General features: G+C 43.5%; 1 protein-coding gene across 1 annotated transcript in view; it reads left to right on the plus strand.

Moving 5' to 3' along the window:
- LHX4 (LIM homeobox 4) overlaps nt 1-13,476 on the plus strand; it is an 86,691-nt gene that overhangs the window by 30,789 nt on the left and 42,426 nt on the right. Inside the window, exon 2 of the mRNA XM_029617643.1 lies at nt 5,649-5,826. Coding sequence (XP_029473503.1) covers nt 5,649-5,826 — 178 coding nt within the window. The remainder of the gene's footprint in view (nt 1-5,648; nt 5,827-13,476) is intronic.

Raw genomic sequence — 13,476 nt, forward strand, 5'->3', positions numbered from 1 at the left:
CCAGGTAAATGGCTTTTGCGAATTGTCCTTGAAGTGACGTGAACAACCTGAGGTTATTTTTTATGTGCAATTTTGGTGGGATATCAATATTTATCTATTTTATTTTCTTAAAGCAAATCCGTTTCCTCTAAAAACCACAATCTGCTGACCAATAAGAATTCAGGAAATTACATTACTTATAAATACTTCCAGGAGTTTCTATAATCCAATGTGCCAATTTTTTTTTTTTTAATTCTTTTTGAAATTCAAATACAACTAGTGAAACATTGAAAATACATGTAGCAGCAAGAAGTGATGCACAAGGAAAGCATGTACAGACAGAAATATCCAATACAAAACCATTAGGACACAGGAGTATCCTTACAATAATCTAAAACGGGACCCCACACCCGAACATATTTATAATGTGTTTTCTGTAGGTCATGACTCAACAATTCAATTTCTGTAATATCCCTCACCTGCTGCCTCCAATGAGACAACAGAGGACTAGCTTTCCAAAATGTGGCAATGGTGAACCTGGCAGCCAATAGGCCAACCAAGGATCAATTTCTCAAAGGAATCCCCAACCCTGACCATTTCCCCAACAACCCCAGCTCAGGCCCAATAAAAACCGCTTACCCCAGGATAGTAGCTATCTTTTGCGTAACCTTGTTCCAAAAATAGCGCACACTTTGACAGTGCCACCACATATGGATGTAGGTGTCAAGGGCTCCACATCCTCTCTAGCAACTATTACTAACCCTGGTAGAAAATTTAGCATAATACTCTGGAGCTCTATAGCTTCTGTGTAGAAGCCGAGTCAGTAGCGCCACCTGTTTAAGATAGGCAGAACTCTTATGCGCATCCTGCCAAATATGAGTCCAGTCTCTGTCAGTCAGCTGGGAATTCAGGTCCCCATTCTGCAATGTGTTACTCCCATATTTGCCAACCAAAAGACCCTTATACACTAAGGCCATCCCCCGTCTATGAGAATCGGGATCACTGATAAATTTCTCAATGCCATTCAACAACCGTAAGGGGCTTGATACTCTCATATGTTGAGAGAGAGGCTGTCGAATTTGCAAATGTTTAGCATGCACATCCAAAACAATATCATAGTCGTCCACTAATGTCTGAAAGTCTCCATACCATCGCTCACCCACAAACTGACCACAGTTATCAGACCATGTTCCTTCCAGCTCTTAACCAACAGGGATAAAGTACAACTTGATATATTTAATTGCCATGTATAAGAGAAATGGGAAGGAGGTCCACTGGTGATCTACCCAGAATTTTAAGCACCTGTCGCCACACCAGCATGCCAGTCTTTAAAGCTTTCATACGAAGAAAACAAAGAGAACATATATACTTTGCAAACACAGGATACACATTGGAGTAAGAGAGCATGGGAAAATGGTTGTATTTTGGGGAAAGAAAATAGCCTTCATAACCCTCCCCCCCCCCCACACACACACACACACACAATTATATCTATCATCCTAAGGACCTTTTCATCAGCCTTCTTCTCTCTGCCTTAGCATTAGAGTACAGCCCTGAAATGGGAAGTGGCCTGCTGGTAGAGTCCTGTTAATCTGCTGCATGCTGGTGGATCTGAATGCTCTGGAGGCTCTTTATTGTTTCTGAATGGGGGAGGGCAGAATTTTCTATCAGATTATAAAGCTTCATAGTGTAGGGTCCAATTGGAATCCCTGAGAAGGTATGACCTTGCAGAAAGGCCATGCATTTAGAGAAGGAAGGAGGAACATATTATCTATGCCACAGCACCCCTTAAGGCTACTGCAATGATTGTTTCTTGTGTTGTTCTGTATAAGACTGATACCCCTGAAGGACTGAAGGCCAAAATCTCTATAATATTGTATAACACAATATGGAGTGCATTTTCCAAGGCTCTGTTGGGTTTTACCTGCATAAAACTGAGGGTTGTGCAGGTAGCATGGCTGAATCTGTGTCCAGCTGGCTAAGAGCATGCATGCACTTTCACCACGCTTGGACTTTTATCCCCAATGAAAAGAGGTGCTGCCTGGGGGGTGTCATCTGGTCCAGAGGAGAAAACTGCATGTGGACATTAAAGTTAAAAAAAAAAAAAAAAGACCCACGTGGAGGGGACACACATACTTTCTGTTACGATTCTGCTTGTGGGATAGGCCCAAAAGCAGCCTCTCACCTTTTTGTCACCAACACCCACCGCTTTCCTTGCGGCCTGGATGTCACTGACATCGCCTGCCTTCTTCTGCAGCCAGGAGGCCACCGCTGAAGCTACCACTTGCGGCGGATAGAGCCGCCACCATTGGATCTCCCCATGGCAGGGGGCTGCCGCTATTGATGCAGGGGGCTGCCGCTATTGATGCTCCTCTTCGTGGTATGGAGACCGCCACCGTCCTTCTCCTGCAGCCTGGAGGCCGCCAACGTCATCATCTCCTTCCTGAGGCCAGGGAGCCGCCGTCGTGGGACTTCCCATGACAGGGAACTGCTGCCTTCCATGCCTGTCTTCGCGGCTGGAAGCCGCCATCATTGGGCCTTGTTTTGCGGCCTAGTGCAGCTCCTGTGCGAGCCTCTTTGTGGCGTGGATGCCGCCTTTGCTGTCAGAGGTCCTGCCCCTTCCTAGGCACGTGGCCGCGCCTCCTCTCCTGATTTAAAGGGCCTACGCTGGGCAGGGCCCTGATGATGTTCCTAGGCATCTCCTTCTTCAGCCCTATAAAGAGGGCCTTTCTTCAGTCTCTCATTGCCTTTGCAAGGAGTTGGTTAACTCCTGGAGCTCTTCGTTCCAGGAGTCTTCTCTGCTTCACCTCGCTTCTTCAAGGCACTCCGTTCTTCATGGGAATCCCCTTGTCTTCATCTGTGGTTCCTGATCCTTCGTCTTCACTTTGTTCCATGTCCTGGTCTCTCATTGGATCCCGTGTCTTCGTCCGTCTCGCCTTCAAGATGTTCCTGTCTTCAGATGCTCCTCTCTCCGGATACTCCTAGTTCCGATGCTCCTGCTCTAGAGGTACCTGAGGATCCTTGCTCCTTTTCACAGACGTCCCAGATGCCCCTTGTCTCCAGAGGTCCCCGTCGTCTAGTGGTTCCGATGTCCTGATGTTTCGGTGTACCAGATGTCCTTCGTTCCTGTCCTGATCCTGATGTTTCCTTTGTCAGCTCTTCACCCAATTTCCAGGTTCCTTTCATCCACTCTTCACCATGCAGCGCAATTCTCCGATGGACCCTTGCTTTTAATGTTCCTGAATCCGAATTCCAAGTTCCGAGTCTAGAATCCTGAGTCTTGTATCCTGTCCCCGGTCGTCTGAGTCCTTGCCTGCTTCCGTCCATGCCTAGGCTCTGCCAGAACCTGCTCCGCTTCAGCGTGGTCCGCGACCAGCCACGGGCGGCTGTGTAGGGTGCGCCCTGGTGCAGGCCTCTCCTGAATCTTTGTCATGTCCTGGCTTCAACTTCCATTTCTTCACCTGGAGTCTGCTTTGCATTCAACGTGGTCTGCGACCAGCCATGGTGGCTGTGTAGGGCACGCTGTGATGCAGCTCTCATCTAGTACTTTCGCCCAAGTCCTGAATCCTTGCCTGAGATCTTCGTGTAACCTGAATCCTTGTCCGTGTCTTCTGAGTAATCTGAGTCTTCGTCTGAGTCCTTTAAGTAACCTGTATGCTTATCTAAATCCTCTGAGCATCCTGCATCTCCATCCTCGTCTGAGCATCCAGCATCCTGGTCCACATGTAAGCATCCTGTATCTCCATCCATGTTTGAGCATCCTGAACCTTCGTCCACGTCTGAATCCTTGCCTGAGTTCCAAGTTTCCTCATCTTGTCCAAGTCTCCATTTCTCCTCATCTCATCCCAGTCTCCAAGCTCCTTGTCTTGTTCTTGTTCCAGTACCATTACTTGTTCTTGACCTCTGTCCATCCCATTGCATTTGCTGTTCCCTAGCGGCAGGTCCAAAAGGGCTATCGAGTGGCCGGAGGGCTACCCCCAGAGACCAGCATTGCATTGTTGGGTCTCTTCTGGTGTGATGGGTTCGGCAAGGGTCAGGCTCCCTGGTCTTCTGCCTGTCCGCCTGTACTTGAACACGTCTTGCCTGAAGTCCTCTGGGGTCGTGCCAAGGTCTGTGCATACTAAATCTCCCCGAAATCGAGATCGCCTCCCAGCGCTCCCCCAACACTTTCCATCTTAGGTTTAGATTGGGTAAGTGTGTGCACTTACTTGTTGCCATGTAGCAAGCTCATATTTAATGAAAAGGGAGTGGACATCTCAGGTTTGAATATGGGCTGGATTTGTGTGGGCTAAAAAGCAGGTGTGGGAGAGCCAGTTGGGCACCCTCCAGGAAATATATCCATATCCGTTCTATGTGCACAATTTCATCACCAGCCAGAATCTAATTTATGTATCTGATTGGTCTTTCTGCGATTTTATTTCTGAGTACACTTTATTCTGGTCCAAAAATGAACTTCTGTGCAATAAATTTAATCCTAAAATCATTGGATGATAGAATTAATTGCCATAAACAAAATGTTATTTTAACAATTTAATGCTGATGGAAGATTCAGCTCTAACGGCAAATTTTGAGAGACAAAAGTGTTCCAAGTAATATTTCCAAACTAAAGAGCTATCTCTAGCATCAAGCTTTCAATTTGTTTTCAAATTGCTAAAATACATATTTCAGTCAAGACACAGAATCCTTTTTTTAAACTCAAAGAGTGAATGGATCTTCTCTGAAAAATCTCAGGAGCCCTTGAAATGTTGTTGCTTTGTAGTGCAGTTGTTGGCTGGAGCTGCTTTGTGAGTTATAACTAGAGCGACGTCTCTTCCGTGGCTCAGGCAGACGTACCTTCGGCGCTCCCTGCATGTTTGGCAATGGTGAATTTCTGCCAGGTCACTAACCTGCAACCTTCTTGAACTTTCTCCCCTTTCCCCACTGCAGAGGGATGCTGCTGCCGGCCGCAACCTGATACCTTTTTTTTTCTGGAATTATACACTCTACTCCTCTTAGAGTCAGCAACCTGGCAGTTTTCATTCCCAAGATGCTGTGTGTCTCTGTCTTTGGTAGATCTCGTTTACTTTTTGTACCTAGCACCTTCCTCCTGTTCCTCTAGGCTTCCAGTTCAGGTGGGACCAACCAGGAGCCTTCATTCAGAATTAACAGGTTTCCCCCCATGTTTAATTCTCTTTTCCATCTAGCCCAATAACTGCAGTGATGGTCCTCTGTCAAGTATGGCCTGTGGCTCTTGCATGCTCTTCAGTTAGTGGATCTCAGTTTTGTGCAATGGTTGCAACTTCTTTTTCATGTCAGCACTTCCTTGCCACTTTCCTGACCCTTGCCAGTTCAAGCAACAAAAGCTGGGTCCAGGAACCAAAAGCAGGTCTCCTGCACAGCAGTATGTATATGTCATTGCTTTTGGTAAGAAGATCAAATGTTGAAATGTTCTTTTGATTGATTAGATACCATGTTGTTTGTGTACAGTTTTTATGAATTAATCTTGAGAAATCTCTGATTCTTTTCTTGATTTCTTTTCTCTCTCTTGCTCTATCTGCTTCCTCCTCCTACTTCTCGTTTCCCCACCCAAATTCCTGGCCTTGCGATTTACCTCGCTCTCCCAACTCTTCTCTCTTGTTCCCTCTTCGCCTTGGTTTCTCTCTCTGCATTCTCCACCCCACCTCTTCTCTCTCCAGAGATCCCTCAGTGTGCAGGCTGCAATCAGCACATTCTGGACAAGTTCATCCTGAAAGTCCTGGACAGGCACTGGCACGGCTCCTGCCTCAAGTGTGCTGACTGCCAGGTACAGCTGGCTGAGAGGTGCTTCTCCAGAGCGGGCGGTGTCTACTGCAAAGAAGACTTCTTCAAGTAAGTCCACAGTCCTTTTATGGGTGCCATGCTTGAGCAGAGTGGCCCCACCCAACAAATGCCAGATTGCCAATAAAATCAACTCCTCTTTCCAAAGGAGATCCACATCAGAACCTCCCCTATTAGTATACATCAGGTTGCCATGTTTCCCTGATAGATGAAGACCCAAACCATGCCGTTCTCTGCCAGAGCAGAGAGATGGCTGGCGGACCTTGAATGTTGATATTTAGCTCTTGAATATTTGCAAGAATAGAAGAGAGAGATTATTAATTTATGTGTTCCTTGATATAGGTAGATACAAGAAATGATTGTATATGTTCTTATTTATTTATGTATTTATTTATAGTTGTAACCCCTGGTTGGGGTACATAAAATGAAGGGGTTTCACTATTGATTAAGGGTCATTCCTTCCAAATTTGTTTGGCAGGTTGGTCATGCAGATGATGAAGAGGACCTGTATAATGATATGGGCTTCCACAGTCAGAATCACATAAATAAGCAATTACATCCAGCACATAACTACATTCCTTCAGCGCTATCTCCCTTTCCTACACAATTACCTTTCCTTGGATTAAAAAGAAAATAGTCGAAACTCTCAACTTCCTCTTAAGTCATATCTAAATCCCAACCCTGGCTAAGGAATGGGATTCTCCTTTTAGCATACCCATAATCAAAATTCACATCCAAAGGAGACCAAATGCGACTTCCCATTAACATGATTTGCTCACACTCCTCTGGTCTTTCACCTTCTGTCCAAAGTCTACACCACCTTCTTCCCAAGTCAGGTTGCCTGGCCTACTGTACTCGATGGACACATTGGGGCACGCCTCACCTCAGACTCACCCCTACTCTCACACTCGTGGACCACTTCCTCAGAGAGAGCAATAAACTCTTCTTTTTCAGGAGGAGGAAGAAATATCTCCTCCTTCACTGCCTTAGGCTTCTTCCCGCCGCAGGCTGGCTACTCCAGCAGCTCTAGAGGTCCTTGTTGCCCACCCTATTCTGGAAAGGGTAGGAATCAAAAGGCAAAGACCTGCCAAAAGTTCCCACTTTTATATCTCCCTCTACATTGGTCAATCAATTAGAAAGATCCCAGAATTTAAGGGAACACACACCATTTTACCTTCACATCTCATTAGCACAATAACCTACAGCGCTTACACCTCTAAAATGCCATGTAGAGGACATTTCTTATTACCCAAAAAACAAAGCGGAAGCCGATCCAAGATTGCTGTGTAGCGATAAAAAGGAAGGAGATTGGTGTGTAAAAAAGTCCTTTTTTACACACTGAGGACATTTGTTATCACTACATGCATAAAACATTTAACTTTTTTGCAAACAAGGCAATCATGATAAATCCCCAGGTCTCCCCGACCCAGAGCCTCTTATATGGTTATCAGACTCAAAAGACTTCACCATATTTGGGGGCCTCCGTACATAGACATTTGATATTACACTTTTTACCAATGGTGCCAAGGTGGATTACAAACAAAGTTAATTACATTTACAATTGGATCTTGGTTTACAGTAATCATGGCATTCATAATCGTAAGGGTAAAACTGGGAGGAGTAGCAAGAGGTAGAGTATTTGTGGTTATTAGGTTTGAGGCACAGTGAGTGTGTCTGATGGACAAGTTAGTAGTGATGGATGAGTATAGAGGGAGCAAGCAGGTATTGATAAAAGAAGATAAGATATATCTTAGATAACGAAGCCGTGATAAAGCCCTCAGTAAGGGAGAGAAATGCCTGTATAAGGCATTCTCACCAGGCACGTAATGTGCCATATCAGAAGGTAGAAATGATGTGAATGGGGGTTCTTGATGCTCCCTGTAGGAGGTGTAACTGTATCACAATTGAGCGTGCTCTGTGCAGTGTTGAAGCGATAGTATTTGTGGCTATGCAGCAAGGCTGTCTTTGGAACAGTTACAGGAAAGCCCATCGGCAGTGCCTCTCTTACTGTGCATGCAATGAAGTAGAACTTCCCAGATGATACACTGCAAGTACTTTTGTTTTAGAAGCGAGGCTAATATCACCATGTGTCAAATTCAAGCCTAAACAGAGGACCCGCTCACTTTTCCTGACAGATGGCATAGCACATAATCTACAAGACAAATACAAAAGTATAGGAGTATAGATCAAAAGATAAACAGATGGAGGCAGACTTAATCAAGTGCTATATGTCAATACCAATGAACAGAGGAAAACATGACACAGCTATTGTTTTAACATAATGTCCTTAAGATCTTCTTAATTTTTTCAGCTCAAGTGTTTCAATAAAGAGAATTTTTTTTATTTTAGACTTTGCCTGGAATACAAGAATAGATATTTGTGGGGATTTAACCTTCTTAGAGATCCAAATCTCTCTAATACTCCCCATGAACTCTTATCCTAACCTCCCCTTCCCATATGACCAAACTGGACTATAGATTTAGCTTGTTAATCACTCTGACAGTATCAAACACATCTGTTCCAAACAGCAGCAGAGGGTGGGGAGAGCCAATGCAAAAGCAAAGCTTCTGATTCCACATATCTCTCATCTCCCAATTCGCATTTTAATTTGGCTTGCTAGCATCTTACCATTTCTCCACATTTTTTCTCCCCTTTCAGCAGACTGTCATGCCAAGACACTCTGCACCGAGCACCACCAATTTATTGATCAAGCTCTCCTTTCCTTGAGACCTGAATTAATCTCTCTCTAGTTTTGTGTTTCCAGGCTTGGTATTTTACATCTAAGTGTTTCAGGGTCTGATTCACCAAGGGTTTTTTTTCCTTTCTGTTCTTATGGGAAAAAATGCTTAGTAAATCTGGCCCTAAATGTGGCATGCTCATACATATGAGTTTGTATATGCATGTATGATTTGTAAGACATAATTGTGTGTAAGTTTTTCTGCATATGTTTTTCTGTGTTATCTGAATATGCCATATACATACTGTATGTACAGTGACTATAGAAAGATATAACCTCTTCCAAAATATTCAATTTTAAAATGTTAATTTTTACATTTACATTTGTTACATTCATATACTGCCTTCCTTCATCAAAATTCAACACAAACATCATAATAAAACAAAACATTAATAAAATGCTTACATAGCAATAAAAATATAAGTATATTAATAATCAAGAAACCTAGCTCAAACCCATTCCACCTCACTAGGAAGGCATAACTGCTAATCTGTGCGGCTGCCTTTTAGCCTAATGTAAAATGCATTAAAACAATGTTTGTTTCATATATCCACACATCCTACCGCACAACTGCTAAGTGAAAAGTACATTCTAGAAATCCTTAGAAAATAAATAAAAACAATGAATTGTGTGCTTGAGTAAGTGCCCACCCCCCTTGCACTTCTGTAGCAATCCTAAATATTTAATGCTCTTGTGCAATCTATTGCCTTCAAAAGCACACACCAAGTGAACTGGCCCTATCTGTGTTAAATTGTACTGTTTCACAAGACAGGATACATTCAGCAGGCTCAGTTGGTTCTTTCTGCTGAGTAGTGCATTTCAAAGCAAAGTCCCCACCATGAGCACCAATGAGATGTCAAAAGAACTACAAGAAAAAGCTCTGGGATGGATATATAAGAATTACAAAGTCCTTGAATATCCCTCAGCACAGTTAGGATGATTTTTAAGAAGGTGATGGTACCATCAATAGCCTGCCTAGATCAGGCTATCCTTCCCAACTGGATGACTGAACAAGAAGGAAACTGATGAAGGAAGCCATCAAAAGGCCAATAGCAATTTTGCAAGAGCTACAGGTTTGCATTGTTAAGACTGGTCAGTGTGCATGTGACAACAATATCCCAAGCATTCCATAAATTTGGCCTGTATGGTAGGGTGGCAAGAAGGAAGCCATTACTCAAGAAAGCCCCCATGAAACCCTTTTAAAGTATGCAGGGGACGTTATAGCCCTGTGGCTAAAGGTTTTGTGGTCTGACAAAACCAAAATAGAACATTTTGGCTTGAATGCAAAATATTATGTTTGCAAAACCCAACACAGCACATTTCCCAGAGAACACCATCCCGACTGTGAAGCATGGCAATAGCACTTTGTAGGGAGGCTTCTCATCGGCAGGGACTGCTGAACTTGTCAGGATAGAAGGGACAATGAATGGAGAAAAGTACAGAAAAGTCCTTGAAGAAAACCTGTTGCCCTGTGCAGGAAAGCTGAAATTGGGACAGACATTCACTTTTCATAATGACAACAACCGGACGCACACAGCCAAACCTACACTGGTGTGGCAAAGAAACAAAAAGCTAAATGCCATTGAGTGGTCAAATCAGAGCCCCGACCTCAATCCAACTGAAAATCTGTGGCATGATTTGTAGACTGCTCTACATAAAAGCTCCCCAAAGAACTTGATAGAGCTTGAACAATTTTGTAAAGAATAGTCTAACATTCACAAATATAGGTTTGAAAACTTGATGGAGACCTATCCCAACAGATTCACAGCTGTAATTACTGCGAATGGTACTTCCATTACTCAGGGGAGTGGAGACTTATCCAATTGCTGGATTTCAGTTTTCTTTTCTGGATACATATGTATCATGTAAAATATTTTTGGCCCTGAAAGTTGTGGGGTTTAGTATGTCAATGAGTGGAAAAAACTACTTATGCATGTAAGTCTGATGCACTAACACAACGAAATATGAAAACATGTTCAAAGGGATGTAGACATTTGATAGCCACCATATATTGTGCCCTGGTAGGAAATCCTGTCAAATACTAGGGGGTACAATAATGGCCATCACCCCCAATCTCCAACACTATGAACATAATGCTGAACCCCTTTCTTCACATGAGGAACCCCCACCTGACTTTCCAAAGCATGAGATTCCACAAGTCCCCCAGCCGTCTTTGGCCCCAGTTTGTTCACCCCTGAGTGAGTCAAGGTCTTCAGGAGTAGCAGCACTGCTAGATTGCTCCTTACCCTGCCAGACACAAGCTTTATGATATCGCCGGTAGAGCTATGGCTTCTCTGTACCCTGGCTGCCAGTCCGGGCATACACTGGAGGGAACAGTATGCACTACTAGTAATTAGGGCACGCTGCTGCTCTCCCACACATTCATGGTCCTCCACTCAAATACCATTTGAATACATAAACTGCCTTTTAGATATATATTTGGATGGAGGACCGTGGATGTGTATATATGTAGTGAGATGGGGATCAACCAAGACCCCCCACAAAGTCTGGTCTCAATCAGTCTTTTATGATGAATAAGTGTCTCATATAAATGTGTCTCATATGATACACCAATTCTATTTTATTTTTATAATTATTGCAATGCACGGAATAGCTTCCTTAATGTAAGCATCACTATGGTATTCCCAGACATGTTACATGGAGAAGCCACCCCTTCAAGGGGTTGTAACCACATCCAAGTCATGGGTTACCACATTTTCCATTCAATATCTTGTTTTTTCTTTTTGCAGCAGTTTCCTTTTGCTCCATGGGCTTCGAGCTCAATCAGAACTGGCCTCTTTTCGGCATGATATCCTAGGCCTTCATTCACAATTTCCTGGAGTTCCCCTCTCCCGCCCGATTTTTATATAGTTTTTTCCCAACTCACTTAACTCGGTCATTGCAGTGACATTCCTAGTCTTGGAACACTCACCAGGACTCCTGCCAGAGCCATGCAAATATGGGCCATATTCTGAGTACTAGGTGTCACCATGGCCTGATAACTGGGACACTCTTCACTTCCCTTGTCCTTTCCCATGGACTGTGAACGCTGCCTCCACAGCATCCCCAGACCAGGCCCAACCTAGGGAGTAGAAGCCAAGCTCGAGAATCAAACTCAGGTCCTCTGCTTGGCAGTACGTAGTGCTTAGAGAATTAAAAGAAATAAGAAAAAAGTGTGTTATTGTTAACTTCCACCTATAGGAAGGGCCAGATAAATAACTCAACCTCTTACCTGTGTGATTTAGAATGGGCATGAGTAACACAATTAATGGTTCTCCTAGGGGTGGGGAGTAGTGAATGGAGCAGAAAAATACAATTAAAAACAATTATAAAAACACAAACTATTACTATTGCAGGTAATATAAGCAGAATGAATGCATGCTCATTTACATAATACATTTAGATTCTTAGGCTCTATAGGAGAAAGAAACTCTTGCCATTATAGTAAAAGAAGAAATTCATAGCATTGGAAAAATAGGAAAATTAGCTTTTTATAGTCTAGTACAGAAAACCATAATCCCTGCTTTGTATTTCAGTTTTCAGTTCAATCAAATAAAAAAAATTAGTTCCCAAAATTCCCATCTAAATTCTGGCCAGAATATTTGCATATGATTTTGTATTTCAATGTCACAATATTGTTAAATACTTTAGATGAAATTTTCTGTAGTTAAGATGGGTGATGAAAGCAATTCCTGATGCTTGGGGGAATCTGTAATGATTTCCTGTGCTCCATGGGGACAAGTTCATCATCTTCAAAATATTATAAAAATTCCCCTTCTATTCTGAAGGACCCAAGAAGCAAAGCAGAAGCCGATCCAGTTAGCTGTGTAGCAGCGAAGAAGACGAGAATCGGATGATGGAAAAAGCCCTTTATTGAAATGTGCCCGACTCTGGCCGAGTTTCGCTCTGGTGTATAGAGCTGCCTCAGGGGCAATCAAATTGAGCAGGACTTAAGGTGTGCCTGCAGGGCCGATGTCACAGAGTCGTATATAAGCTAAAAAACTTGTGACCTGTTGTATCATGAATCTCTACTTTGATCGTGTAACCATGCCAAGTAGCACCATTAGTGGAGAAGACTTCATCAACATAATTTTAAATTGTGTAGCTGCGGAGTGTGTCAACAACAGTCATTGTTGCTTATATACGACTCTGTGACATTGGCCCTGCAGGCACACCTTAAGTCCTGCTCAATTTGATTGCCCCTGAGGCAGCTCTATACACTAGAGCGAAACTCGGCCAGAGTCGGGCACATTTCAATAAAGGGCTTTTTCCATCATCCGATTCTCGTCGTCTTCACTGCTACACTTTCTATTCTGAATACACTCATGATAAATCTTCCAAAAATTCCTTCAAAACTATGAAGGAGATTTACTGCCATGATATTTTACTACGGGAGGGATATTTCACTCCTCCCCAGGAAAATATTGGGGCGGTATCACCAAGTTATTTTTTATCATAAAAAAACTGTGCAATAAAACATAACATGGCAGAACCTGAAAACAAACATGCAATGGTAGCCCACTTCACACAGGGCCACCATCATGTGACCCAAACCCCTCCCACAAAGAGCCCAAATCCTCCAGGAGTCAAGAAAGATCCCTGCCCATTCCAGCCTCTAGAGGTGACCCAGCAGGCCCTAAAATGTAAACAAATCTAATAATTGTGCAGCAATGCCCCGCCCCTTCTCAAACCTTTCCCCTTTGATAAAAATAATCCCTCCATCCCAACCAAAGACCCCCCCCCCCATATCAAAAACAACCCTCCTAGTAGCAGAGCTCCCCGGCCCCCACCCTTAGCATACACTATAATCCCTGGTGTCTGATGAGGCATCTCACACTCTTCCCCCCTTACATGGATCAAAGACCCTGATGATCTAGAGGGAGCTCCGGGACTGTCCTTACCTACAGAAGACTCCCTGGTAGACTACTGGCAGCCCAGAGCATTCCCTGGCCATTCAATATCAT

The sequence above is a fragment of the Rhinatrema bivittatum genome, chromosome 10, assembly GCF_901001135.1.
Source record: "Rhinatrema bivittatum chromosome 10, aRhiBiv1.1, whole genome shotgun sequence".
Taxonomy (NCBI): domain Eukaryota; kingdom Metazoa; phylum Chordata; class Amphibia; order Gymnophiona; family Rhinatrematidae; genus Rhinatrema; species Rhinatrema bivittatum.